The following is a 27,753-nucleotide window of genomic DNA, read 5'->3' on the forward strand; positions in this document are numbered from 1 at the left end:
TAAAGTGATTCTAAATCCATCTACACAGAAGAAGAGATATCATTCCTTAATTTAGACGTTTTAGCCGGTGGAAAATATTTAAGCAAAAATTTTTCGGTCATTTGTTCCCAAGTGGTGATTGACCCTCGAGGTAACGAGTTCAACCACTGTTTAGCCTTATTTCTTAATGAAAAGGGAAATAACTGAAGGCGAATGACATCGTCAGAAATGCCATTAGTCTTAAAGATGTCGTAGAATTCCAGAAAATTAGCTAAATGAATGTTTGGTTCCTCATCCTGCAAACTATCAAACTGAACAAACTGAACAAACTGTTGTAGCATTTGAATCGTGTTAGATTTCAGTTCAAAATTATTTGCAGGAACAACAGATCTAACTATACTCGATTCAGTTCCTATTAAAGTAGGTTTAGCATAATCATACATAGTATGAGGAGCAGGATTCTGATCTACGGGATTTGCAGAAACCACAGGAGTAGCGTATTATTCTGATTATGAACCATCTCCTCAGTTGTAGTATAGATATCATTTTCTTGCTCTTCCTCTATGTATTGTAGGCTTCGCCTTATTTCTCTTCGATTTTTATAAGCTGTGCTTTCAATTTCGCTATCAAAAGGTAAAGGTCCTGACGGGTTTCTTCTAGTCATAAACTATAAAAACCTGTCAGAAGTAGAGAAAAGAAAATTTAGTAAATAAAAACAAAATTAAATTGTAATAAAAATAAAAAATGGCTGAAGTAATAAAAATTAAGTGTTCCTAATATCTTAATCCCCAGCAATGGCGCCAAAAACTTAATGGTCGTGAAACTAACTAAAAATTCGACTAAGGAAAGCGCACCTATCGAACAATAGTATAGTTATGGTGAAACCGGAAATATCGTATCCACGAGGACTAAAAGTACTAGTAATTACTATCTTTTTATTATCTAGCCTGAGAACCGAAGGGATGTTTTAAAAACTAAAATTAACTATCTAATTAACTAAGACTATGACAGAGATAAAAGTTGGAAAATACTTTAGGAAAATCGATGGAGAAGACAATACCTAAGGAAGAATCCACCTAGACTTCACTTATCACTTCTGAATTTGATGATTTATTCACTTGACTTAATCCGTAGAAATCCCTGATTTATGTTAGCATCTCTCTCAAGACTAAAAACAACTAGATCCAGGTTGATTAATCGAAATCTCTTTCTAATTAAAACCCCTATCGTCGCATTAACTCAATCTATAGATCCCTTTATTAGATTTGACTCTAATCCGGCAAATTTATGTCGTCCAATATCTAGGATTGCATGTAACTCCACTTAATTATGGGCGATCTACTCTTAAACATGGAATTTTTCTCCTCTGAATAAGCACATCAAAAACCTGAATTAATATCCTGGAATATTAAAGCAAGGGTTAAATTCACAATTAAAAATAAGAACAAGTATTTATCATATAATTCAAATAGTAATAAGATTCGTCTTAGGTTTCATCTCCTTTAGGTATTTAGGGAATTTAGTCCATAACAATAGAGGAAAACATCTCAAAATTGGGAAAACAACAAAACATAAAGAAACCCAAAAACTTCGGTAGAAATTGAATAGAGATCTTCAGTCTTGAAGGAGATCTTGCTTCTGGGATGATTTTGATGGCTGACCTTAAGTCTTTTCTGCGTTCTGCTCTACCTCTCCCCTTTAATCCTCTTCTAGGGTCTTTAAATAGACTTTGGAATGAACAAATTAGCCCAAAATTGGCCTTTTCTAAGTAGAATTAGACTTAGGCTCGATAAGGACACGGCTGTGTGCCACGCCCGTGTGAAGGTGCTCAGGCCGTGTGCAATTCTGACTTGGTTTAGTGTCGACACGGCCATGACACACGGGCGTGTGGTATACCCGTGTGTCACACACAGGCATGTGGATCACCCGTGTGGAAGTGCCTAGGCCGTGTGCCACGCTAAATTAGGCCCATTTTGTCCGTTTTTGGCCTGTTTCTTACTCTTTCCGCCTCCTTGTGCTCACCTAAGTATAAAACATGCATTTAAAGGATTAAGAGCATCGAATTCAACGAATCTTATGATAAATTGTCCAAAAATATTCCAAGCATGGGGTAAAAATATGTATATATTATGGTTTATCACGGCCGTATAACATGACCGTGTGTCGCACACGGCTGAGACACACGCCCGTGTCTCTGCCCGTATGGACAAAAATAGGCCATTTGCAAAACTAATTTGCCACCCTTTTATCATGTTCACCTAGCCATCAAAATGGTATCATTTCAATACATATATAGGCAACCAAAACATGCCAAATCAATATGCCATAATCATCAAACTCACATAACTCCTAAATGTATTATCTCACCTTTCTATCAACCAAATCATGCTTCTCAAACATACCAATTCTTCATCCACAACTCATACCAAAATATATCATTCCTCAAATATTAATTCATCAAATAATAACTAACCAAATGAGCAACCACTTAGTCATATCAACAATCATGGCAAACAAGCCAAAACACAAGGTAACTTATATACATCACATATATTACTTATCAAACACATAATTTAAGCCAACTTAAGTGGCCATACACATCACCATTTACAAGCCAAATCTCATGGCTAATCATGACTCAAAACATACCAAAAGGACACTAGCCTATACATGTCATATACCATATATACAAAGCTTCAAAAGTACCAACGAGTCAATCGATAGTGTGATGATGTTTCTCGATGATCCCCAAGTCTGAGTTAGCTTTGATACTCTATAAAACATAGACAAATAACACACAGTAAGCTTCATAGCTTAGTAAGTTCGTACTAAATAAAATCGACAGTTCATAATATTCAAATCATCAATTAATAGACACTTAATAAGTCTCATATCATCACTCAATTCTAACCCATGACTATTTATCATATATATAAAAATCCATCAAGCTTCATACACAAAGTATCAACTACCACATAGGTATCGTACATACATGTACTCTCCCATATTTATTTATTACATTTTCACCTCTTTATTCAATAGTTAATCCATCCGGAAATCTTTCAATACTCAAGGAACTCGCACACTTAGTGTAAAAATGATTAGCAAAAGTGATAACGATATCACACACTTAGTGCCATCACATTAAACCGAAGTTATCCCAGTATCGCACACTCAGTGCCACATATAGCCGAAGCTATTCCAATTCGCACACTAAGTGTTATATATATAGTCGAAGCTATCTCGAAACGCACACTAAGTGCCAAACATAGTCAATTTGTCGTCATACTCATTCGAAACATAATTGTAACAATGTTTATCACGTACGAACTTACCTCAAACGTAAAAACGACGAAACTAGTCGACTAGTCGAGTACTTTGTTCTTGCCTTGATTTAAGTCTGGGTTTCTCTTATCTTGATCTATATTATAAAAAAATTCAACTCATTTAATCACATAATCTTTCAATTCAGTCCACAAACACATATTTGGACATTTTGCACTTTAACCCCTAAAGTTCTACATTTATTCAATTTAGTCCTTATTTCATAAATACACCAAATTCACAATATTCAATAAAACCAGTGCTTAGTAGAATTCTCTATAGGTCCCTAGCAGCCCATATTTTATCATTTATTCACACATTTAACCCCACATTTTTACATTTTCACAAATTAACCCATTTTATGCAATTTCACTAAAAATCACTTCACAAAACATGATAATCTATCAACAAATACTCATTTTCCTTCATCAAACATTCAAGAACTCAAGCGCTCATCAATGGAACTTCACAAAATCATCAACAAATTTGAAAATTAAAGCACGAGCTAGCTAAAACACGAAGCAACGATCACAAAAACGTAGGAATCATCAAAAACGGAACAAAAATCACATACCAATTGAGCCTTGCAAGTGACGAACCCTAGCAAGCTTTCAACCTCTCTTATTTTCTTTGATATTCGGTCACCAAAAGAAAGATGGACACAAATTATGAATTTTTGTTTTGTTTATTAACCTTTATTAATCAAATTACAAGTTTAACCTTAATGAGATAACATAGAATTTTATAATACAAGTACATTAATTTCCATTAACACAACCAATGGTATATTATCATCATAAGGACCTTGCAATTAATAAGCCATGGCAATTAAGCACTTTTATCTTATAGCATGATACTTTTGCATTTTACGTGATTAAGTCATTTTCTCAAATTAACATTCAAATGCTAAAATTAGCTCATGAAATTTTCACACATATAAAATCAAATATTGTAAACACCAAAAATAATATAAAAATAATTTTACAACCTCGGATTTATAGTCTCAAAACCATTGTTTCGATTTAGCTAAAACCGGGCTGTTACAATAAATCACCTAAAACTAATGATATTTGTTATAAAAATTAATTAGTCTCACTTATGTTATAGCCTCTACTATATGTAAGTGATCTAAATAAAATTTTATTGACATTAAAAATAAATTTATTGGTTGGTTGTGCATGCGAATGTCTCTATTTTACTAAAGCATTTTGTAACTCGGGTCTGGCGGCCAGACTAGGCGAGGAATATAACAATAATCGCGACAAGTTACCTGTTCGGGCTAAAACTTTAATGACACATCAAATTGCTTGGCCAAACTGAAAATATACATGTCAGATTACTCGTCCAGGCTAAACCTTTAAAAGGACATTAGGTTAATCGTCTGAGCTAAACTTGTGTCGCATGTACCTTTTAGTTTGCAAAAAATGCTAGATCTCGGTAATCAATATGTATCAGTGTGCACAAGACCTTTGTTGTGATCAGGTCTATGAAAAGAATTGAGAACAGAAGAAGAGAAAGCAGACCAAATAACCCAACTTATTCCTTTGATAAAAACCCTGAAACAGATAAAATCCACCAAACCCAGCCAAAGGAAGGAGAACCAAATACCAAAAACCGAAAACAACACAATAAACCCAAATTATTGTGATCAAATCTATGAGAAGAACTAAGAATAGAAGAAAAGAAAGCAAACCCAATAACTCATTTAGTCCTTCAATAGAAACCCTAAAACAAACGAAATCCACCAAACCCAGCCAAAGGAAGGCGAACCAAATACTAGAAATCGAAAATTGAGAGGATTGGAAGTGGTAGAAAACCAACTACCAACAAGACCTGTGGAGAAAATGGCGAACAAAGGCGAGATGCGGCTGCATTGAGACAGTTCTTCTTACTCAAACAAAATAGAATCACTAACATCTTTAAAGAAACAGAAGCAACCAAGGAATCTCAATAGGAAACCAAAGGCTTAAATGAGATCCGAAGACAAAATAGAGAAAAATTGGCGAATAACGACAAATTGTGATGACTTCGGGAAGGTTCTACTCACGAGGGAAAAATGACAATTGACCTACTTTTTCAAAATGTAACAAATAGCATATTCCAAAAAAAATGGATAATTCTATCGACAAAACAAGTGGAAAGTATTTACGAGGCAAGTTTCATTTAATTCAAAAAAAACCTTCATTTAAGACAATATATTGTTAAACCATGTCCACATTCACTACATTTACCAAATACTGATAAATTAGTGTTTTCTTTTTGTCTTTGTTTCCTTTTCTTCTTGTTTTTCTCATTTGCTTAATAACTAGACCGATTTTGTTAATCCCAAATTATTGTCAAATTACTTTTAATTCTAGTTTCGAATTTTGATACTCTTCATTTTTTTACTTGTTTTTATTAAACACATAAGATTATTATTAATTCCTGTAAATTCAATTCTACTCACTGTTATATACAAATTTTATATTTTTGAGTCGGAATTTATTTTTGTTAAATTCAAACCCACTAGTTAGTATGAATAACTTACTAGTGTCAAAGGAAGTATAACACAATGCCTATAGAACAAAAAAAATCTTTACAAAATAAATACAAACAAGTTTCATCTTTGAAACTTTATGCATCAAAGCCATGTTACTAAAAAAATTCTTAACTGCCGCATTTTCAATATGAGTATTGATAATGCACTTAAAAATATCATATGCGAAGCTTTCAATTATGCAATTGATTCTAGGTTATATCAATTTTCTTTAACCATTAGGTGTGGTGTGATGGTTGTTCACATTATCCCTTAACCATGAAGTTGGAGGTTTGATCATTGCCCATGAGAATGGAACGTATTTAATGGCCAACCGCTTACTTCTTTGGAGAGCACCCATAATAAGGGGATTAGTCATAGTTACCAACGGTGGACACCCTGGTTTCGACTCCTCTCCAGTATTGTTTGAATTGGACTGATTGGTCTAACTGGTTGGATCAAGAAACAGTTAAAGTATCGGTTTAAAGAGTGATAAAATATCAATTAACTTACGAAGTACTACAAATCGATTGATCTGGATATCAATTAACTTACGAAGTAGTACAAATCGATTGATCTGGATTTTTATTATTCTTTAATTAAATTTTTATTTTTATTTTTATTTTTATTTTTAGTAAATTATTTGCTTTGAACTAGATAGATCGATCAAATTGGATGAATCAAAGATTGATGATCTAATAAACTATCGATTTGATTCTTAAAATATAAGTTATCTCTGCTTGAGAGGTTGTGTTCTTTTATGTACTTGAAGATGTTTGCATTAGGAATTGATGTTTTAAAAGGTTTAGGGAAATGGTAAAATTATAAAATGATTTGTGCAAAGTAAAGTAATAAGTATAAGAAATAAGAAAGAAACTAAGGAATTTGTTAGTATTGCTTAAAAAAATACTTTTGGCTTAAAAAATACTTTTAAAAGAAAAATTGTGTTAAATAAGTTATTTTTTACTGAAATTTTAGCTTTTGAATAGGAGAAGCTAAAATTTTTAGCTTTTTCTCTACTGAAAACACTTTTGATGCTTAATTATTTTTTCACCCCTCCAACAGTATGATACTTTTCTTTTTCTTTCTTGGTGCTAAATTGCAAATGTGTTATAATCATTAATTAAAAATAAAAAAGTATTTTTAAAATAATACAAATGTGTTAGTATCTAATTACAAATATTTAATGGTTATACTTAATTATTTAAAATATAATTTATATATTTTAATTAAATTTTATAAATAATTAGTATTTATTGCTTAAAATATTTAAAATTTATATTTCATATATTAAAATATCAACAACAAGTTATAATAAATTATTTTTATATTCCTACTAAAATATAATAATAGTATTAATTTAAAATTATTTAAATACATATTTATTACTTAGTAATATCATGTCTAAAATAAACATTTTATTTCTCAAAATTATTTTTTGATAACAATAATAAACATTCAAATTTAAATTAAATTTTTAAAAACACTTTTAATAACACCATTAAAAGCAATATTAAAATAGCCTTAAATATATTCCATTTCCATGGAAAATGGTAGAGCTAAATTATTATATTGTAATTTGTTAAATAATGTTAATATTTGTCAAATAAGCGATGGAAATGGTAATGAAAGCATGGTAAAAAGCCATATAAGGTGAAAAGGGATGATTGAATGGGACAAAACAAGTGAAAAGTAAGTAGGAGGCAGGGTCCATTCAATCCGACCAAAAAGCATTTGCTCAAGACAATATACCGTTCAACGATGTACAGATTCACTGCATTTACCAATTACTGATATATCAGTTTTTTTTCTCATTTGCTTAATAAAACAGACCCATTTTGCTAATCCCAATTTAAATTCTAATATCGTGATGGGCACAAAACTTTGCCTGTTACGATTTCATTCAAATTTAGTTACACTTTAATATGATTTTCGAGTATCAGATCATTAAAAGCTAGCTTCAATTCAGAGGAATACCGGAAATTATAGATCTCTGAATATTTTTCATTGATGAAAACTGCACAATCTGATACCTCCCCCTTCCTCCCTTATCAACCCTCAACCCCAATAAAAAACGATATTACAAAATTCCATTCAAGGTTTTCTTTTTCCTTATCTTGTTTCTCGTTTTCTTTTTGCAAAATTGATGATACCATTATCACCCTACTCAGAAAAAGATAAGCAAATATGTACTACGACACCGTAATAGTTCCCGTCCGAACAGTTTTGTTGGGTGTAGAGGTCTTGGAATCCGATTTCCTATGTGATCTACCAAATTTCAATTTCTTTTCTCTGGCTTCATCCATCTCCATCTGTTCTTGTCTACACTCTGTACTGCAAAACGGTGTATTCCCTCTGCAATTGAAAAAATACCCATCAGGAAACAAGATTATTTCATACTCAAACACGATCCGAATTTTAAAATCAATACTAAAGAGCAAACAAACCTGTACATGAAAATATCGGAATTATGAAGCGATTTGCCGCAAACGGAGCAGGCATCCAGATAGTGAGCCCCGTACTGATCTGGGCACCCTGAGTAATAATAATATCCCGACATATTAACTGCTTGCTACTTGTTGAATTTCGTAAAGTAGGGCCTGAGCTGAGGGCGGCGCTGGTAGCTGAAAAAGGGTGGAAGAGAATAAAAGAGTGAGTTGATGGGCGTCAAAGCTTGGCAGGTATATATAAAGCAAACGGAGGTGATAGCTTGGATTCTGAGTTGGTGCAATCAGGCAGTACAGGGAGTACAGTAAGGACTATGTAGCCCAAACAAATGGGAAGGTGTTAGGCGTTGATTGGAAAGGTTGTAAAACGGATCAAAGCGGGTTGGTTTTTTTTTTAAAAAAAAAAAAGCTTAATTAGGGATACAATTTATAAATATATTAATTAAAGTGTCAGGGTCTGTTGATTATGCATAAGAATCAAATCAAATTAAAAATAAGGGTGAATGGTTGGATGTGTAAGTGTCTCGTTACCAATTACTTAAATGGGGTTTACGTCACCCATGAATATTTTTTTTTTTAAGTATTTTAATCACCAAAAGATTCTCTTCTATATTTACCACCATGTATTTATTACGAATGTTACACTCAAAAATTACTGGACGGCTTGGTTAATGCGGGTTTTCTAGATGGATTATTTCTATTATAAAATATTGATTCGGACGAAAATGAGTTAACGGAAATTTGAATATCCTTTCGTTATCTGTTAGATAATTACTCTTAGCCAACCTCTCACTTATTGATAATAAGTTATATCGCTTCTAATGCACTCATTTTTAGACATAACAAACTCGTCTTGATTGAATATATAACAGAATAGGATCTCATGGTGCACATCCTTCACGCTCATGAATATTCTTTATAAATTTAGTAGGACTGAGTATTTATCCTTCCACATCACATTTGTAGACAAGAGAATCTCTCCTATAAATACTCTTTTAACAATGATGAATGGACCAGCTCTTGAAAACTTCAAGGTTACTCTAAACAAATTATTTCTCTCGGGTCATCTCTTTAGTTAACCAACCTTCACAAAATCACATTTTTAAACTTGTACAAATTGAAATTTGAACAATAATTGTTCATTTTCACCTAAAGTTACAAATTTATATAGGTATATTTTTAAAAATATATATTTTATGTACCTTTAATTTCAAAGTAATAATATAGGAAAGTTGCAAGTTTATAAAATATATATATAAAGTTTACTAAAATTCAGTTGAAAATGAATTTGAGCAAATGGTTATTCAAGTTAAATGAATTTGGATAATCATATGTCCAGATTTATTTTAAAGGTAAAATATTTTTAATTTTTTTTATTAGGGCTTGTCATGTGTCATGATATGAGGTTATCATATTTCGTCCACATCAACAAAATTTAACGGTGATAATCCAAAACTAATAATTCAAGTATCAACTAGGTACCAAGTGAACAAGTTTAGGAGGCAAATATATATTAACTCAAAAATAAAAAAATTAATATTTTCATATTTTAAATAAAAATATAATTTTAAGAAATAATAAATTTATACTTAAATTTCACCAAAATTATTTAAAAAATTTGTCTTCAAAGTAGGAGCGAAGCCAGAACATTAATTGAAAAGGGTCAATTTTGAATTATAAATTTTGTAAAGATTAAAATATATTTTTATCATTAATAATTTATAATTCTTTAAAAAATTTAATAAGACTTAAAAGACAATTTTTCTTTTTATTAGGGTGAAAGTCACTGCTGGCCCGCCTTACATTCGCCCAATGCCCAATTAAAATTCGTTAGATGTATATATAAAAGGCATAACCAAAAAAAAAAAAAAAAATTGATCCCATAACACAAGTTTACTTCAAAAGCTCACCTATGGCAATCACCGAAGCAGCTCTTCCACAATCCGCCTCCAAGGCCCTATCATTTTCAGCCAACCTCGAGAACCTACTTCGATCGACCTCATATTCGCATTCCAAGCCATTATACCCTCATTCTCCAACCATGGAAGATGTGAAATGCCTAAAAATACATGACTTTTAAGTGTCACTGTTCCATGTTCACTCGCTTGCTTCTCATTTTCTTTCATTCACAATTTCATCTCCATTGTATGGTATTGCTACCATAGATGGACTTTGGGTTTTCCACAATCAGCTTGATGATGAAAATCAACCCGTAAGAATTTAAACCTTTTATTTTTATAAAAAAATATGAAATTTTTTTTTATGTACATAACTTTTAAAGAATAAGCACCAAATTCATAAAAAATTATAAATGTTGATGGCTATAAAGTTATTATTCCTTTTTTCTATAATTGCCATGCCGGCAAAATTGGATGAAAGGTAGATTTTTAAATAAAATCTCTCAAAATTAAAATATAATAATTAGATGTTAAATTTTAAAAGACTATCAATATATATGTTGAGGCAAGTTTTCGAAGTGGCTAATGGAAGATGGAAATGATCATTTTCATCATCATTGTGTGAGACATATAAGTTGTCTTATTTGTTGGCATGTTTGATCAAAATATTTTGATGATTTGTTTATCTCTTTTTGAGGATTTTATGCAGCCAATCTCATGTTTATCACTAGAGAAGAGATTGAATAAAACAAGATTACTTTTCAAGGATTCTTATGTTATTTACTTACCTTGTACACTGGGATATACAATCCAAGAAGATATAAGTTGACTTTATAATCTTGTGTAGCCTTATATTAAAGATAATTGATTTGATGATATTTGAGCATATCAAGATAGATTAAAGCTTACCTTGTGAAGAAAAAATTATTAATTGTGCTCAAAATATGGAAGTCTTGACCAACTTTGATAGAGGTTTTATTGTTAAGGAAAGTGTTTTTGAAGTGTATGTCAAAAGACCAGTGGAAGTGACCACTTCAATCTAGCACTTCGATGGGCAACATAACTCGTCTTATGTGGAATTGGAAATCTTTTCAACCACGTCACTTGGGCAATGACTTCAATGATTTTGTGAATGTGTATTGGCTCATATTTGAAGATTCATATTGTGGAGCAACAAATTTTTGAAGATTTGATTGAATAGGATTAACCAATCGAATCCTTTAAAATATGGAGATTAGATTAAGATTATATTGAAGACATATCTCGAAAAATTCTACTTTACATTGCACTTTATCAATATATTGTATTTTCCCTATTTAATAGGGATTGAATTGTTGTTGATCTCTAGTATATTATCAAGTCTTGAACACCCATATATTTGAAAAACTTGTTTAGGTTTATGTACTATATGTTCATTTAGGAATGTACTTTTGAATGGAATTGAAGTGCAAACAGATTGTGCTTACAATCTAAATTCTCAAGAGAAAAGTTTAGAGGTGAGTGTTTTAATTTTTAAGTACAAAGGTGAGGTCTCTATACTAGGGAGTGATAGAGCATAATTTACTCTCTTTTTTTTGTGGGTTAAAAGATAGTGGGATTACTTATTGAGTTAGACTCCACAAACGTAAAAAATTAAACTATGTAAATAACGACTTTAGATTCAACTTAATCGATTCAAGCAATTAACCACTTTAGATTCCAACAATATATAAACCTTTTCTAGCATGTGCATATGGAGTAGTGCAGGGACTATACTAAACACTTGACCCATAATTTCTATTATGTCCCATTAATTAACTTCCTATTTCCAGGTTTTCTTTTAGGACAAAAGCATATATCCATGGAGTATAAATGGGCTATGTTTTGGGCTTATGATGATTAAACAAAGATGAATCGCCACAATTTTTTGGACTCAGAAAGCCAATTATTGATATTAAAAAAAATAAATAAAACTAATCATTTGAACTCATAATGAACTAGAAGAATGGAACAAAGATGAAGAATGGCTTGCAGCTGTATAATGTATGCCCTCCTCCTCTGTTTGGGAGCCTAGAAAATATTTCCATCTCTCTGCTCGACAAGTTGTGTTTTTCTTGAGTTCTTGACGATATTTAAGTTCGTCTATTGCTATGGAAAAATGAAGCTAATTTATTCCTTTTGTAATTTGCTAAAGAAGAGATGCCTTCGAACTATCATGGAAACTAAACGATTCAATCAGGGAGGGTCCATTCAGTACAGAATAAAACAAAAAGTTCTTTCCAGCTCCAACTCTGGTCCGAAATTTACAGGAAATCGGTAAAATATGATTTTCCCCCTTAAAAGCTATTGCCCAACACTCGATATACTGTTCAACCATGTCCACATTCATTGAATTAAGCACATACTGATAAATCGGTTTTTTTTTTTCCCTTCTTGCCCTTATTCCCCTTAAAAAATTATATATCCATTTGCTTAATGAAAGGGTCAACATGTTAGATCGAATGGTATGATCTCCCGCAGACAGATTGGTCGGGAAAGACTAAAAGAGGGATCTTTGGAACTTGAATGCTTCAAAAATTTCAAGAATACCAGAAATTATAAATCTTTGCACATTTTCCATTAATGAAAACTGCACATCCGATACCCCCCCCCCCTTATAAACATCCACTCCTCTCAAACATCATACCCAATAATAAAACGAAAATACAAAATTCCATTGAAGGTTTCTTTTTTTTTTTTCCCATTCTTGTCCCGATCTTGTTTTTTCGTTTTTTTTTTTTCAAAATTGATGATGATACAATTATCATTTAAAGAAAAAAAGAAGATGTAATTACGACACCGTAACAATGCCCGTCCGAACAGTTTTGTTGGGTGTAGAGCTCTTTGAATCCGATTTTCTAAGAGATCGGCCAGATTTCAATTTCTTTTCTCTGCCTTCATCGATCTCCATCTGTTCTTGTCTACACTCTTTGCTGCAAAACGGTGTATTCCCTCTGCAATTTAAAAATAATAATAACCATCAGAAAACAAGATTCTTTCATAATCAAATCCGGTTCAAAATACAAAATTCAAAATTCAACCAACCTGTACATGAAAATATCGGAATTATGAAGCGATTTGCCGCAAACGGAGCAGGCATCCAGATAATGAGCCTCGTAGTGATCTGGGCACCCTGAGTAATAATAATAACCCGACATATTAGTTGCTTGTTTAGTGTGGCCGGAACTGAAAAAGGTTGGAAGAGAGTGTTGTGAGTTGAGGGAGGAAGGGCAGTTGAGGGTTGGCAGCTATATATAAAGAAAGCGTCAGCTTGTAGCTTAGATTTTGACTCGGTGCAATCAGGTAGTACAGGGACTACTGTAAGACTATGTAGCCCCAAATGGACAGGTGTGTAAATTTGATTGGCGATGTTGTAAAAGTAAGTGCATTATGATACGCACAAATCCAAGGGCGGTATTGGAAATGAAAAGCGGTATTATAAAAATGCTTGATTATTGATACGCTATCTTTCTTACTTTCTGCCAAAGTTATTTATTTTATATTTTTAATTAATTAAATAAAGTGAGTTGCTTTTTCTCTCTCTGATGATTACGAATAAGAATCAAATTTTATTTTTTTAATATGCCAGGTGTCTGTTTTTAACTAATTACTGGTTTAGGGTTACCGATGAATATTATTTTAATCTTTTTTCAAGTCACCATTGTGGTTTTGGTTCAATGAACTCAAACTCTGCCGTACGTAGTGTTGGATCTTTGGGTGGAGAGCAAAAACACGTGCCACAATCAAATGAAACTTTGTGGCAAATGATGTCCGTAACTACATTTGTCATTTTACGATATGGTCCATGTTGTGTTTATGCCATGTTTTTTTGGCTTCTAATTTCATTATCAATATTTATGAAAATCGAATTATTAAAAAAACTGATTATAAATCAAAATAAAATGATCAAATTCTCCAATAATTATAAAAATAATAATTTTTTTGTGTACATTAATAAGTTATCAACTTACGCCAATAGAAGGGAAAAAAACAATTGTGGGCGGTTCCTGAATTCTCCAGAGGAAGGAGGACCACTTGTTTTTTGGCTGGTTTTTTTTTCCAACTGGGATTGAGAAATTGGTAGGGTCCACAAGTAGAGGAAAACAAAAACCGAACTAGGAGCTGAGTAGACGTAGGCCCCACCGATGGAACACAACCCGACAAAAACATCGAAGAAGGGGGCCCACCTGACTCATCATCTTGCTGGCTTTATTACACCTAAAGGTCCATGCATGCTGCCCGTGAAACCCGGGCAGCGTCCCCCAACGTTCTACCATTCCATTGCCCGTGTATGTTGCGTCCCGATTCGATCGCCAGCGCAGCACCATAGAATTATTTGCCGCATCATACGTGGCGGATGTAGGAAAAATGATACTGATTTATTGTAGCGGTCAGGATTGAGATCAAGGGCTTATGAGTTGGTGGTGGTGGTGCTCACGGTGGAGTCGTCGCCATAGTGGGAATCAATTATTGAGTGGGGGCGGGATGTGGACCGCTTGCACATGCTTGTTCCCCCTACTTTGGAGCTCCACTGTAGTAAATGCTCTTTAAATTGACTAGTTTAAGTATCAGATCCCTTCGAATTTAGGTAATTTCAACTTTTTCTTTTTGGATGATTTCATATCAATTTTGTTTTAGATTTAAGTTATTTTATTTTGTATTAGTTTTAAATTTACGTCACTTTGTTTTCAATTATTTATAGTTTTGAATTTAAATCATTTTTGATTTTATATTTAAAGTAGACTTTACTTATTAATTATCATTATTGATAAAAACTATCAAAAGTGATTTATTTCACATTCAATCACCGCTCTATCTAAATCTATAATGACAAATCAGTTGTCCAAGATGACGTATGATTCTATAATGACAAATCAGTTGTCCAAGATGACATATGATTCTATCTTCTTCTTCTCCATTCAATTTTACCTTGAGCTGTTTAATTCGTATAAAAGGGGAGGGATTGTTTTTTCGTAGAAATAAGAGTATGTCCAAAAGTAACGTCTAACCAAAGCTTCCAACTATTGTAAGAAAAGCAGTCCAAAAACGCAAAGGAACTAAGCCAATAATTTAAAAGTAGGATAAGAGATTGAATAAACTCAAGCTTTCAAATCAAAACTAACAGGTGGGATTTAAGGATAATGTTTTTCTTTTTCTTTTTTTCAGAAAGAAATAATGCTTTTTTTCCTTTTTTTTAATGCGATATTTAATGAAAAAAAAAAAGTAAAAATTTATTTCCAAAAGGTAGAGTTTGAATTTCAGTGTATACAGAAAATTGAATTCAATTTAATTTAATAATTTAGTGGACATTATGCAAATGAACAGATAAATTCATCCTGTTGCCTTGCATTCATCACTATCATTGTAATAAGGTTTTGTTTAAATCATAATAAAATATCACTTCGCCAATAAAATCACATTATTTTATTCATTACATCATGCATCCACTTTTTAAATTTGTGGTAATCAAATTTAACTTTTGTACCCATGCCAAAATTAACATCTTTATAAAATATATATTGGGTTCAATTTTATTATTTTTACTATTAATTTATCTACCATGCATAAAATATATAGATTAATTTAGATGGGTAAATTTAGTCGCTTACAAATTTGAAAATAACCTAATTTAGTTAAACGAATTTAATAATTACCGTGGTCAACAACAAAGTTTACAGACTAAAAAATAAACAAATTAAAGTATAGAGACTGGAATATGGTATTTAAGGGATGTAAAACTTTTTCTTTGAAAAAAAAAAACTAATAGTAAGTATAGCTTTAAATTAGAGAAGTTATAGCACTGTATTTAATAATAAAAGTTGATTGTAACGTGATTAATTCCAAAGCTCAACAATTAGCAAAAAATTTCTCACTAAGTATTCTTTCTTAAAAGGAAAAACCCCCCCAAGTGCAACAACACAATATAAAAAGCAATCTGACTAGATGCTATGCAAGCTCAGGAATTTGTTTAATCATTTATTGGATTTGGAAGTAAAAAACACCTTTTTCTTGTTTTTCGGAGTGACGATGATTCTTTTCTTTATTTATGAAATATATAAAAGTTGACATGGCAAGTACTCCTTCAAGTTCCAAGCTTTTATTTTAAAGTCATAACTTGGATGATCACCGGACAACAAATAGCCCATAATACATCATCACCTTCGACTCCTTTTGAATCGAGTGGTAAAAAATTTAATGCCTTTAAGCAAGATTCCAAATTTAAGTTTTTTTAATTAAAAAAAAAAAAAAACAGTACAGAAAGAGCTTACCCTCCGTCTGACTTGATTCTAGATTTAATCAAAACCCAATGTGGCAAACGGATACCAAAGTTTGTCAGACCAAAAAGAACACACCACCTACATTTTTATAGATGCTAAATATTAGTGCTGAGATCTTATGAAGTGATTTTCTCTGTTATATTAATTCCCTTAGCTTTAATCCCTGGCCGTTGCTGCTTTTATGCTACTACCACTAATACTAGTGTATTTGATTATATATCAAATCAAAATCTCCGGTTTCCTCTTTATTAATCAAGCAGTATCTCTTTAAATATTCAGAACAAATAGAACCACCGTATTCAGAATAACATCAGCTTCCATGAGATAAACCTAAAAGAGAAGGGGACAAATGGACTAACCAATGAACATAATGGCAAACAACGGTTAGCCTGTGAGAGCTGAGTTAAGTGCGCTATGAACATCAATCCCAATCTGTGCTTCAGCTTTCTCCAATTCAGTTGTGGCTGAGCTCAGCTTTTGGGTGAAATCTGCAAGCCCTTTCTGGACAAGGTTTGCATCGATCTGATCGAGTGGCACTGCCTCGACAGCAATTATATCTGCAAATGAGTTGGCATGGATAAAAACAAAACCGCTGCTGACAAAATACTTTGTAGTTTCACTTCCTTCATGCACTGACAGCACACCAGGCTTCAATTCTGCAATTGTTGCTACATGTCCTGGAAGAACACCCATCTGCCCGGTTGTGGCTGGTACTATAACCATGTCAACCTGGACACAGGGAGTTCAAGATTTAAGAGATTCATCTAAAGAGCAACATATAGTCAATGATTTCAGACATTATTATCATTTTGCCTTCATCCACCTCATTCTTTTTTCTCTTACGCAGTACATCAACACCATGAAAAGTTGCATTACTGTTCCAAATTACACAGGCCTAATATTCATGGAAGAACCTACCATGCCCCTCAGCCAAACCCACACTGAAAACAAACAAGAAAAACATAAAAAACACACATGCATTCCTCTCTCTCATTGTTTCATTTATTATCAATCAGAATGGCTTCTAGGGCAGGGACAGTTCAATATTGTAGCTTTACTTCATTATGTTTACCATTGCTCAAACTTAGCAAAAGAGCAAGAAAAACAACAGTGAACTTAGGTTGAGTCATCCAAATTGAATGGAAGTGCCATATAAGGTCAGATTTAGTTGAAAATTGAGGAAATTCCCTTAATGGTCTTGGTGTTGGAATTTTCTGAGAGGAAATATAGATGGAAATGGAAGAAGAATGTTTAAAATACAGTATCTTTCAATCACAGCAAGGATTTAAAAACTTGATCAAATATCAGCATGGTCACCATTCTTGATGGAACATAAATAAGTGACAGATTCACTATTGGTTTGGCTGTTAGGGTGCAATCTTTTTGAGTTGCACACCTCCACTTTCTCAAAATCAATCTGTAATCATAAGGCTGAAAATAACTATCTTTGTACAACTTATAAGGGGTTCCATTCAATGGCAGAATGTCTTGACAAAACAAAAAAACTAAAATCAGAAATCCGTAACATATTTAGGAATATTAAGGAACTAATATGTTAACAAATAGGCATCATTCTAATAACATTGCACCAAATACTGGATCTTTTTATTGTTGTTGCCTCAGAATTACTTACAATTATCTGGCTAAAGTAAATCCAGCTTTAAAAAGTCCAAACAAAATACGCTGTTTATACTTAAGGACAAAGTTACGAAATGCAGTTCATAAGTACAAAGCAGATGTCAATCAAAACACAACCCCTCACTCTCTTTGTAACGGCCATTATCAACATTACCACATTTTCTAATAACCATTTTTAATGAAGTTACAACTGAACAAGCATGTTATACGACTTTAACTCCTACATCTAAAAGGGGTAGTTAAAGTGGCTTGGACAACCAAGACTTGACATATACTAAAAACCCATTTAAAAGTTTTTTTTTTTTGGGACAAATGGTGCACTGGTGCAAGGTATGAGGCATCCAGAAATGACTTTCTGGAAAGTCTAGCATCCATCATCAGCCAAGGGAATGTGAAGAAGACCGTGAAGTTAAAAAGTTGGAGAATAATAAACTCTAAATTGAGAGCAATACTGCAACAACTTTAGGTTCAGAAATATGTAACCAATGTAAGGAATAGAGATGCATTGCATGGTTTCATCATCACTAATATATACCTATAGGAGCTTTATAAGGTAAAATATTCAAAATTGGGTTTATCACCACTGGCATTCTGTTGACCCCAAAAACAAAAAAAAAAAATAGCCTTAGCCTAGCAGCATTTTCTATGTCCAACCTTACTAACCTTCAGCATTAAAGACAAATTGAAAATGCCCTAACTAGAAATCAGAACGATTGGAAATAAAGGAACCGAAATGTTACCTCTTTGGTGGACAACTCAGAAGCATAAGGAAGAACGAAATTGACAGTGAGTTTGGGAGGAATGGAGGAAGGGGTAGGCGGGCGAGGGTGCATGAAAGATAGAGGGGTCTTAGGAGGATCCATGTTGGGCATGACTTTGTTCCAGGCCTCCATGAAGGTGGCATCGGCAGTGTGAGCGGCGGGCAGATCGGTGGAAAAGGATCGAGCCCTTGCAGCTGCTATGGGTCGGGGCAAGAGCCCCAATGCTCGACGCAGCATTCTGGGAGGGGTCGCTCGGCTCTCGCAAGGTCGGAGACTGGGAGTGTGAGGGTCTTTCACTCTCTTTATTCACTCTTTTCTCTAACACAGTATTGTGATGTGATCTGAAAAATGGAGAGCAGAATCTCAATTCCACTCCGCTCAAATATCCCCCTTTTGGACTTATTGATTCTGGGCTTATAGGAACCCTCAGCCCAAATATTTGGGCTTTATATATTTTATTCCATGGACCGTCACTATTTACTCAAATTTATATATATTTATCCCACGTACTGTTTTTTTTTTTTTTGACATATTAAAAAAAAAAGAATCAATAAAAGTGTGATCTGTTTCTTTTTAAATATGTTATAACCAAACATGTAAATCGACAATTACATACGTGTTTAGGAATTAATATTCGGTTTAATATGTAAATTTATCGGTAAATAAATGAAAAAATTTATTGATATATATCGATACTTTAAAATTTTATTTAGAAAATTTTAAAGTTTGAGATCAATTTAAATTCTTTATCCTAATTTAAATATGATTAGTGTGAATAATTTGATAATTTTTCTGGAAATTTAATCCTTGAACTTGACATTTAGGGCCACTTTGATATCAATATCCTCTTGAACTTGGAAAATATAAATAATTTGACGATGTGACATTTTAATACAGTACTATATTATTACTTAAAAAATTTAATAACATTTTTTTTTTAAAAAAATTTAAGAGATGACATGGCACAATCTCGTACTGCCACATCATCAATTCTTGAAAAAATCCAAGTTGGATTGAATTGCAAGACTAAAAAGTTGTATTGGCTCATTAAGAAATAAAGGTAAAGACAAGATTGATGGATTCCTTATAGTTCCCCAAGTGGGCTGAAAATAGGCAACCCACACGATGACTATTTGTAACTCGACCCAATAATAGCCCATAAGCAGAGAACTGAAATTTGCAAATGAAAGCCCATATGCATATATAAAGTGGACGGTTGCGTTGCAGCCTCCTGCCATTAGGGTTTTTGTGCTGTGTCTTTGCAGAGTATCGGGTAGTCCTTTCAATCCTCAGCCATGGCGGAACAGGTCCAGATTCCTCTTTCGCTGCCTTTTATCTGTCTCATTTTTATGTTTTGAAACTGCTTTGATCTTTCTTTTTATTGTATATTAGACGGAGAAAGCATTTCTCAAACAACCCAAGGTGTTTTTAAGGTGAACTAGCTTCTTCCATTGTTATATATGTTTTACTTTGTTGCTAATTCATCTTACTCAGACCTTCTAATACCTCTATCAGCTCTAAAAAAACTGGGAAAGGAAAGAGACCTGGAAAGGGCGGGAATCGCTTCTGGAAAAGCATTGGGTTAGGCTTTAAGACACCCAGAGAGGCCATTGAAGGTTTGCTTTGCTTTGCTCTTCCTTATCATTACTATTTTGCCTGCATATTGTTATTTGATTTGGCAATTAGAATATATTCTTCTTAGCCATGCTTCCTTGTGTTCATCACTGAATATGTGTAATGGGAATTACTTGTTCTCTGCTATATTTTTTATTGTTAAACTAGATAATCTAACTATGTTGTTCTTTTCGGAGATTTCGGGACAACATTCATCACCATTTTACTCTGTTTTCTGCTTGGAACTGTTTTAGGGCATTGATATAGTAGGTTTATTGCACTTCATGTTAGATGCTTTCTTTTGGGGTTTTGTCTGACCGATGTGATTACACTGTGGAGGCCATGTTTTTGGCTAACATGTTTCTGTGATCTTACCTTTACTCAAAACAGTTCATGTCATAGAACCATGGGGCATCCATAATTTTTATGGATGTCTAGCCATTTGTAGATTCATTTTCATCGTACTATTTCATGTCTGCTTCCCCTCACCCTTTCTACAATTGCATTTGTTGACACTTACATTGGATTTCAATGTTGTCCAGGAACATATATTGATAAGAAATGCCCATTTACTGGCACTGTTTCTATTAGAGGCCGTATCCTTGCCGGTACTTGCCATAGTGCAAAAATGGTAAGGACTATTATCGTCCGAAGGAACTACCTTCACTACATCAAGAAATACCAAAGGCAAGATACCTTTTTATTTTAATATTTCCATTGATTTGCTAGATATTTTGGTTTTTACAAAAGAATGTTATCCACATATATGAAAAGCCCTCATTGATGTCATTCAATATGGTATCACAATTGTTTCAGATACGAGAAAAGGCACAGCAATATCCCAGCTCATATATCCCCCTGCTTTCGTGTTAAAGAAGGAGATCATGTTATAATCGGGCAATGCAGGTTTGTTGTTTGATTGCATTTTATCCTTTACATATTTACTGCCACAATTGTGCCCCGATCTCAACTTATGAAACAACTTTGTTGCAGGCCTTTGTCGAAGACGGTGAGGTTCAATGTGCTAAAGGTCATTCCGGCGGGGTCTTCCGGTGGTGGGAAGAAAGCTTTTACAGCCATGTGAGAGGTTAGCTTTTGAAATGGCAAAAATTGTAGTGTTGAGGTGTGTGTTTCAATGTATGAACTTTGGTTGGTTTTTGGTTTAATTGTTTTATTTTGATGGAAACCATAGTTTTGTTGTTTTTGAAATCTCCCATTGTTACAATTTAGAGGATCTATTTATGTTGCTGGGTTTTGGATTGTTGGTATTCCATATGATGCCTGTCTTCTCCTTTTGTTGGAAAAAGAGAATCTTTGCCAAGAATTTTTAATTAAAGACCATAATCATATAATATAAATTATAAATATATTTTAATTAATTGAACTGAATGAAATAATCAGCAAAATCAAACTGAAATCTTGGTTGCATAGTGCTTATGATTATACCAAGGTCTCATATTTACAAAAAATGTTAACTGCAGGATGAATACAGGATGATTAAACCATAAGTAATAAGTATATAAAAGCTCATCGTCCTTTAATAGCAGAAATCCAATCCAAATGGTGAAAAGTGGGAGAATGTAGGAATTAAAGCAATGGGCCTCAACCCCCCTACTAAACCTACCTCTTTACGCTTTCTCCAACCCTCGTTTTTTTCATTTAAAATGACTAGCCTAATTTCTCAGGCGGAATACCTCCTGTGGAAGATGGTGAAATGAGCATATATTATATTATGGGATTCTATATTAAGCTTGCTTGCTGGGATTTGCCCCACCCTTTAAACTAATCCATTATGTCGATGCTGCTCACAAGTCAGAAGCCTAAAAGGATGGCTTATTTTTCACTGTTATGCTTATTTTTTCTATCTTATCTAGATTGCTTGACTTGGACTCATGAGTGGATTAGATTATCTAGTATCTAACTACACCCCTTCAAACGCTAACACATGTAAAAGTAAACGTTTTTAGTCATTACCCATTAATTCAAAAACAATTGACTGACTTATTTAGGTAACGTGAACTAAGTTGAGCGATGAAGGATTTGTGTTTAAGTTTATCGTTGACATTGATTCTGGATTCAATCTTTAGACAATTGTTGGGAGTTTTGTCTCCGAGAGCCCTTAATCCATGAAGATATAGAGACAAGAGAGGTGTTAGTATAATGGATAGCATTAATTATCAAATTGAGTGGGGAGCATTATAAATCATTTCCATCAATTGAGATGTTCTCCCTCCATTAGCCCTACGAGAATAATACCTACAATTATTAAAAATTTCTCCCGATAAAGTTTACTTAATAAGAAGGAAGGAATTATAGTTATTTCATTGAGATAGTAAACTTAATGAGGTTGGAAAAGTCATATAAAACGACAAGGAGAACCAAACAATACTGTAATTATCAGGTATTTATGTATTATAAAAAATGACAAGAATTAATAAATGTAAGAAATGGACTCCTTACTTTAGAGGTGTGATTCCACAGCCAGAAATTTCCTGGTTTTCTCGGATTGCCTAAAATATTACCAACTTTTACAAAGTACATACAATTACATCGAATCAAAGCGTGAGTGATTGAAATTCACATCCTTTTTCTTGACATTTCTTTCATGAGTCTCCAAATTATAATATCATATTCAGAGATAATTGTCCCCTCTACTTGATTGTTTTGTTTGGTCCAATGTCTGAATCAACCCACAAATAAATTTGACATTTCATACTATAATCCAAATATATTGGAAAGTATTCAGGACCTTAACAATGTACAATCTTACATCCTGTCTCTAGTAGATTCATATTGAATTTCGATTAAATTTAAAATTGATTTGAATAAACTCTTAAAATCTGAAATTTTATTCGTATTAAAATTAAAAGAAAAGAGGTGTAAATCAACAGAAAAGGGACCAAACAATAAGGATTCCAGGGAGACATTCCATGAGTGCAAAGGAAGCAAAGTAGGGAAAGAATGAGAAGGTTAAAATGAGTTGAAGCTTTTCTGTTTTTAAAACTTTCAACATTGGTGGTCAAATATTAACCATCAAAGCTTTAAATGGGATAGGTTAATATTCTGACGAATTAAAATACAGGGTGTTTTGCTGTCCTAACCTATATATAAAAACATCATTCTTGTTCAATTCCCCCGCTGTTCTTTCTTGTCGTAATTTCCCTTCTTTTACAAAAACAACTGAACAAAAACACCAACTATATATGAATTTATCTACTCTTTCCTTATCTTGACTCTGGGCCTAACCTTTCTGACTCGTCAACTACAAGGTTTTTTTTTTAAAAAATTGCATGGAATTTACCTTGGCTTTTCCTTATTATTTCCTTGGCTTTTCCTTATTATTTCCTTTCACCTTAATAAAAAAAAAAAAAAAAAAACTAAAAAAGCATTGAAACTTGACTTTGCTCCACATTACGAGATGAAGCAGTAAAGAAAAAAAAAGGGAAATTTAAATTGGTTTATCTAACAAGATCAATTAGTAGATTGTAGAACATGCCAAACCATGAACACACTGTTGTTTACCATTTTGTGTGTGTGTGTGTACACATATCATTAGCCAAAACTGGTTGTTACTTGTTAGATTAAAACCCCCGGCCTCCGGTCCTGTCGGTGTAGGTGAACTAAAATCAGCTCGCTCTCTCTCTCTATATATCTTGGTTAGACTTTTTAATATTAGTAGGTAATAATTTAGACCATATCTTAAAACCATTCACACCAACATTTAATTTATCTTTTTTCTCACATTCATGATCAAAACACCTTGCTCCACTGCAACCTAAGACTATGTGTATATACTTTTATTTATTTCGTTTATAATAATGTTATGGAATAACGGCTTGCTAGTCTAGCTATGAAGCTATCTATTATTCCTCTAATTCTTTTGTGCTCTGTCTACTTTAGATCAATGCAACCCTTTTTCTCTTTTTTCGAAGGAAGATCAATACAATACTTAATTCCCATCATCAAAGTCAATTAATTAAATAATATATAATTAAATTAAATTAACCGCTGATCAAGAATGATCAGATCATAAATCCTCGTATTATTAGATAAACATATTATATAGAGAGAATATATCATATGAAACTATAATTCTACATTCAAACCGTAATTTATTATTTTCTATTTAAAAAATAAAAATAATATAAAATTATAATTTCGTACAATTCTGAGATAATTTTCTCGCACATTTTTACTGCATTCCAACACACAACGAAACAAGAGGAGTTAACGAAAATTGTGTAGTAAATGAAAGTGAGTAGGACCAGGTCCGGGTGTAGTACTACTTACAAATTGAATGGGCCAGCTGTTTGTTCGTTGAAGCGTCTTTAATTTGTTAAGTTGCCTCTGGTAGGCGTCTTTAAAATCTGCGACACCCCATTTACTTCCCCTCCTTCCTCCTTTCCTTCATTTTTTTTTGGACAGTTTATTCTAATTAAATGCTACCTCTCTTTCTCTCTTTCCCTCTCCTCACTTCTCTGCATTTCATTTGCATCCAAAATTGAACCAACAACGCCAATCTCTCCTTCCTTTACCCCCCCCCCAAATACAATTCTGTTCCTTACACGTCATCCTCCTCCACTTGTGATACAGTAAGGACCAAGAACCCATCAATGGCGTCGCCGCCACCTTTGTTATACGGAGTTATTGGAGGAACTGTGGCCTCTTCGGAAAATAATAGCAGTGAAAGCTCCCATTCTTCTTCTTCTTCAATTGAGAGTGCAAAGCCTAGTATTATAATAATCATTTTGATCCTTTCTATAACCTTGCTTGTTTCTGTTTCTCTTTGTCTCCTCTTGCGTCATGTCAACCGCCGTTGCTTGCGTCACCTCTCTCGTTCCTCTACCTCCACTATTATCGCCTCCGCTGCCAGCCACCGTGTCAGTCCCGAACAATCGCCGACGGCTTTGTTGCTTGATTCTCTTCCTCTTTTTACTTTCTCTTCCATTACTCGCCGCCGCTCCAACGGTGATTCAACGGTTTTCGGAGATTGTGCCGTTTGTTTGTCGAAATTTGAACAGCAGGATCAGCTCAGGCTTCTCCCTCTCTGTTGTCACGCATTTCACGCCCAGTGCATTGATACTTGGCTTACTTCAAATCAGACTTGTCCTCTATGCCGCTCTCCTCTCTTCGCTTCCGAGCCCGATCTCATGAAGTCATTGCTTCAGTCTTCTAACGCAGCCACACCGATCGGAAGTGGCGGAAGCGATAGTTTCCGGCTCGAGATCGGTTCTGTAAGTCTCCGGCAACCAGGCTCCGAATCAGGTGAGCAAAGAAGGTCGTATTCCATTGGCTCTTTTGATTATATCGTCGAGGAAGAATCAGAGGTGACTAGGAATCAAACTCATCAGAGAAACGTCTCCGATAAAGAAGAGGTGGTCGGAGGAGCTGAGGCAGCTTCGGAAGGGAGCCTAGCCGGCGAGGTTGCCACCGGAAGGAGTTGGCTTAAGGAATACGTGGATAGGCTCTCTTCTTCGCTATCGTCTCGTGCGATGTCATTTCGTAGCTCAGGTAGACTCTTCACCGGGAGCAGTCGACGAAGCGATATCGCCGGCGTTATCACCGCAGATTACGACGTGGAGGCCAATCGCATCGGCGAGGAGATCAGCGAAATGTTTCGTTGGTTCTCAGGGGTATGAATGGTAAAAAAAACGAGGTCGTATGGACATGTCCGCGCCGTTTTCTTCATTTTTCTTTTTTGATAAGTTGACTCAAATGTTTTGCTCATTCCACTCCGTTCCCGACGGATCGAAAAATCGCAACACAACAGAGAGAGCAATAAAAGTTCAGAAATGGAGTGGAGATAGCAAAATTTTTTAGTCCAGGTGATTTTCTTTTTTACTAATTTATCGGCTGTAGATAAAAAAAAAGGCATTTACATTTTAGATTTTTAAGTAGTTTAGTGCGTTAAATTTGGTTTAATGATCCAATGGAAAAATCTAACGGTATTAAAAAAAAAATATAAAATTATCTGAGTTTAGATAGATAATATGTTTATTTGTTGTTATTGTAAAAATAACAGTAACGATGATGTTAAATACTGTAACATATAATAAAAAATAAATTAAATGCACTACAATGAACCTAATCACTTATCCAAATTTACTTTATATATAATTTTTTAAAATGTGGTATTAATAGATTTGGTGTGGATGCAAAGTGGTAATTTGGTTTAATAAAAAAAAAAAAAAAGAGTTAGATTTGATAGTACTAAAAACAAAGGTGTAGTGCAATAAGTGGCAGGTATCAAACAAGGACGTCTTGGTTTTCGGTTAAATTAATATCTATTTCCTTCCAAACCTAATAAAACGGTTTGGTTCATGGGTACAGGTAGATGGGCCGGATCTACAACCTTTTTTGCCCTTTCTGAGAAAATCATTGGGATAGATAGTTTAGTTTAGGAAGCATTCTTCTTTTACTTTAATTATAAATATTCTCCTTTTCTTTTATTTTAGAGTGTTTGTTTTATATTTACACATTAGTTGCTTGCATTCTATATAACTTTTACCTCTTTCCAATTTACAACTTTTTTTATGGGATTATTGGTTAAACTGAGGATTCGTTTAAAAGTGATTTTAGAGTTAAAAGCACTTTTAAACCGATAATTAATACTAACCAGATAACTTTTAAAGTGAAGCGTCCAAAAAACAAAAGTTTCTTTCTCTTTTTTTTGACAAAAACACTTTTAGGAACAAATGACAATTTTAACCCTTATAAAGTATTTTATATAATATTAATATTGAGTATGTAATTACTTTTCTATTAAAATTTATTTTAATTATATAATATTATATATTTAAATTTTTATTGATTATATTTTAATATTTAAATCTTAGTTTATATATTCGAATTAATTTTTATAAATAATTAATATTAATTGTTTAAAATATTTAAAATTTATAGTTCATCAATTAAAATATTAATAATAATTTTTTTATATTCTTACTAAAATATCATAATATTAACTAATTTAAACATTATTTAAATACATATTTGTTACTTTATAACACTATGTCTAAAATGAACATTTTATTTTTTAAAATAGTTTTTGGTAGCAATATTAAACATTTAAATCTTAAACCAAACTTTTTAAAAATATTTCTCAAATTTACTTTTTCACAGCACTTTTTAAAAGCGCTTGTCAAAAGCAATACTAAATTACCCTCTCTTTCTTTTCTTTTCTTTTTTTTTTGTCTTCATTGAGTCAAACTTGCCTCGTAGAAAAAAAAATCATAAAATTGTTTTAAGAAAATTAAAAATAAATTATAATTTTTAGAGATT

The 27,753-nt window shown here is 33.1% G+C and overlaps 5 protein-coding genes across 5 annotated transcripts; 2 read left to right on the top strand and 3 right to left on the bottom strand.

Moving 5' to 3' along the window:
- Window positions 1-7,801: 7,801 nt before the first annotated feature.
- LOC108469241 (FCS-Like Zinc finger 3-like) lies at window positions 7,802-8,574 on the bottom strand. The gene is made up of 2 exons (XM_017770133.2): window positions 8,266-8,574; window positions 7,802-8,173 (listed from the first exon to the last, which is right to left on the bottom strand). Exons 1-2 carry the CDS (start codon window positions 8,376-8,378, stop codon window positions 8,011-8,013), a joined length of 276 nt encoding a protein of 91 aa, XP_017625622.1. The 5' UTR covers window positions 8,379-8,574; the 3' UTR covers window positions 7,802-8,010.
- A 4,163-nt stretch (window positions 8,575-12,737) lies between these two features.
- LOC108468914 (FCS-Like Zinc finger 3-like) lies at window positions 12,738-13,434 on the bottom strand. Its single transcript, XM_017769782.2, has 2 exons — window positions 13,227-13,434; window positions 12,738-13,135 (listed from the first exon to the last, which is right to left on the bottom strand). The coding sequence occupies exons 1-2, from the start codon at window positions 13,337-13,339 to the stop codon at window positions 12,973-12,975; spliced, it is 276 nt and encodes a 91-aa protein (XP_017625271.1). The 5' UTR covers window positions 13,340-13,434; the 3' UTR covers window positions 12,738-12,972.
- Window positions 13,435-16,666: 3,232 nt separating this feature from the next.
- Window positions 16,667-19,249, bottom strand: LOC108467716 (ATP synthase subunit delta', mitochondrial-like). The gene is made up of 2 exons (XM_017768461.2): window positions 18,838-19,249; window positions 16,667-17,188 (listed from the first exon to the last, which is right to left on the bottom strand). Exons 1-2 carry the CDS (start codon window positions 19,093-19,095, stop codon window positions 16,844-16,846), a joined length of 603 nt encoding a protein of 200 aa, XP_017623950.1. The 5' UTR covers window positions 19,096-19,249; the 3' UTR covers window positions 16,667-16,843.
- Window positions 19,250-20,050: 801 nt separating this feature from the next.
- On the top strand, window positions 20,051-21,796 carry LOC108467860 (40S ribosomal protein S11). The gene is made up of 6 exons (XM_017768673.2): window positions 20,051-20,165; window positions 20,251-20,291; window positions 20,374-20,474; window positions 21,015-21,159; window positions 21,289-21,378; window positions 21,466-21,796. Exons 1-6 carry the CDS (start codon window positions 20,154-20,156, stop codon window positions 21,554-21,556), a joined length of 480 nt encoding a protein of 159 aa, XP_017624162.1. The 5' UTR covers window positions 20,051-20,153; the 3' UTR covers window positions 21,557-21,796.
- A 3,001-nt stretch (window positions 21,797-24,797) lies between these two features.
- On the top strand, window positions 24,798-26,384 carry LOC108468993 (E3 ubiquitin-protein ligase ATL4-like). The gene has a single exon (XM_017769865.2). The coding sequence runs from the start codon at window positions 25,086-25,088 to the stop codon at window positions 26,109-26,111; it is 1,026 nt and encodes a 341-aa protein (XP_017625354.1). The 5' UTR covers window positions 24,798-25,085; the 3' UTR covers window positions 26,112-26,384.
- The last annotated feature ends 1,369 nt before the right edge of the window (window positions 26,385-27,753 follow it).

This window comes from Gossypium arboreum, chromosome 8, assembly GCF_025698485.1.
Source record: "Gossypium arboreum isolate Shixiya-1 chromosome 8, ASM2569848v2, whole genome shotgun sequence".
NCBI lineage: Eukaryota > Viridiplantae > Streptophyta > Magnoliopsida > Malvales > Malvaceae > Gossypium > Gossypium arboreum.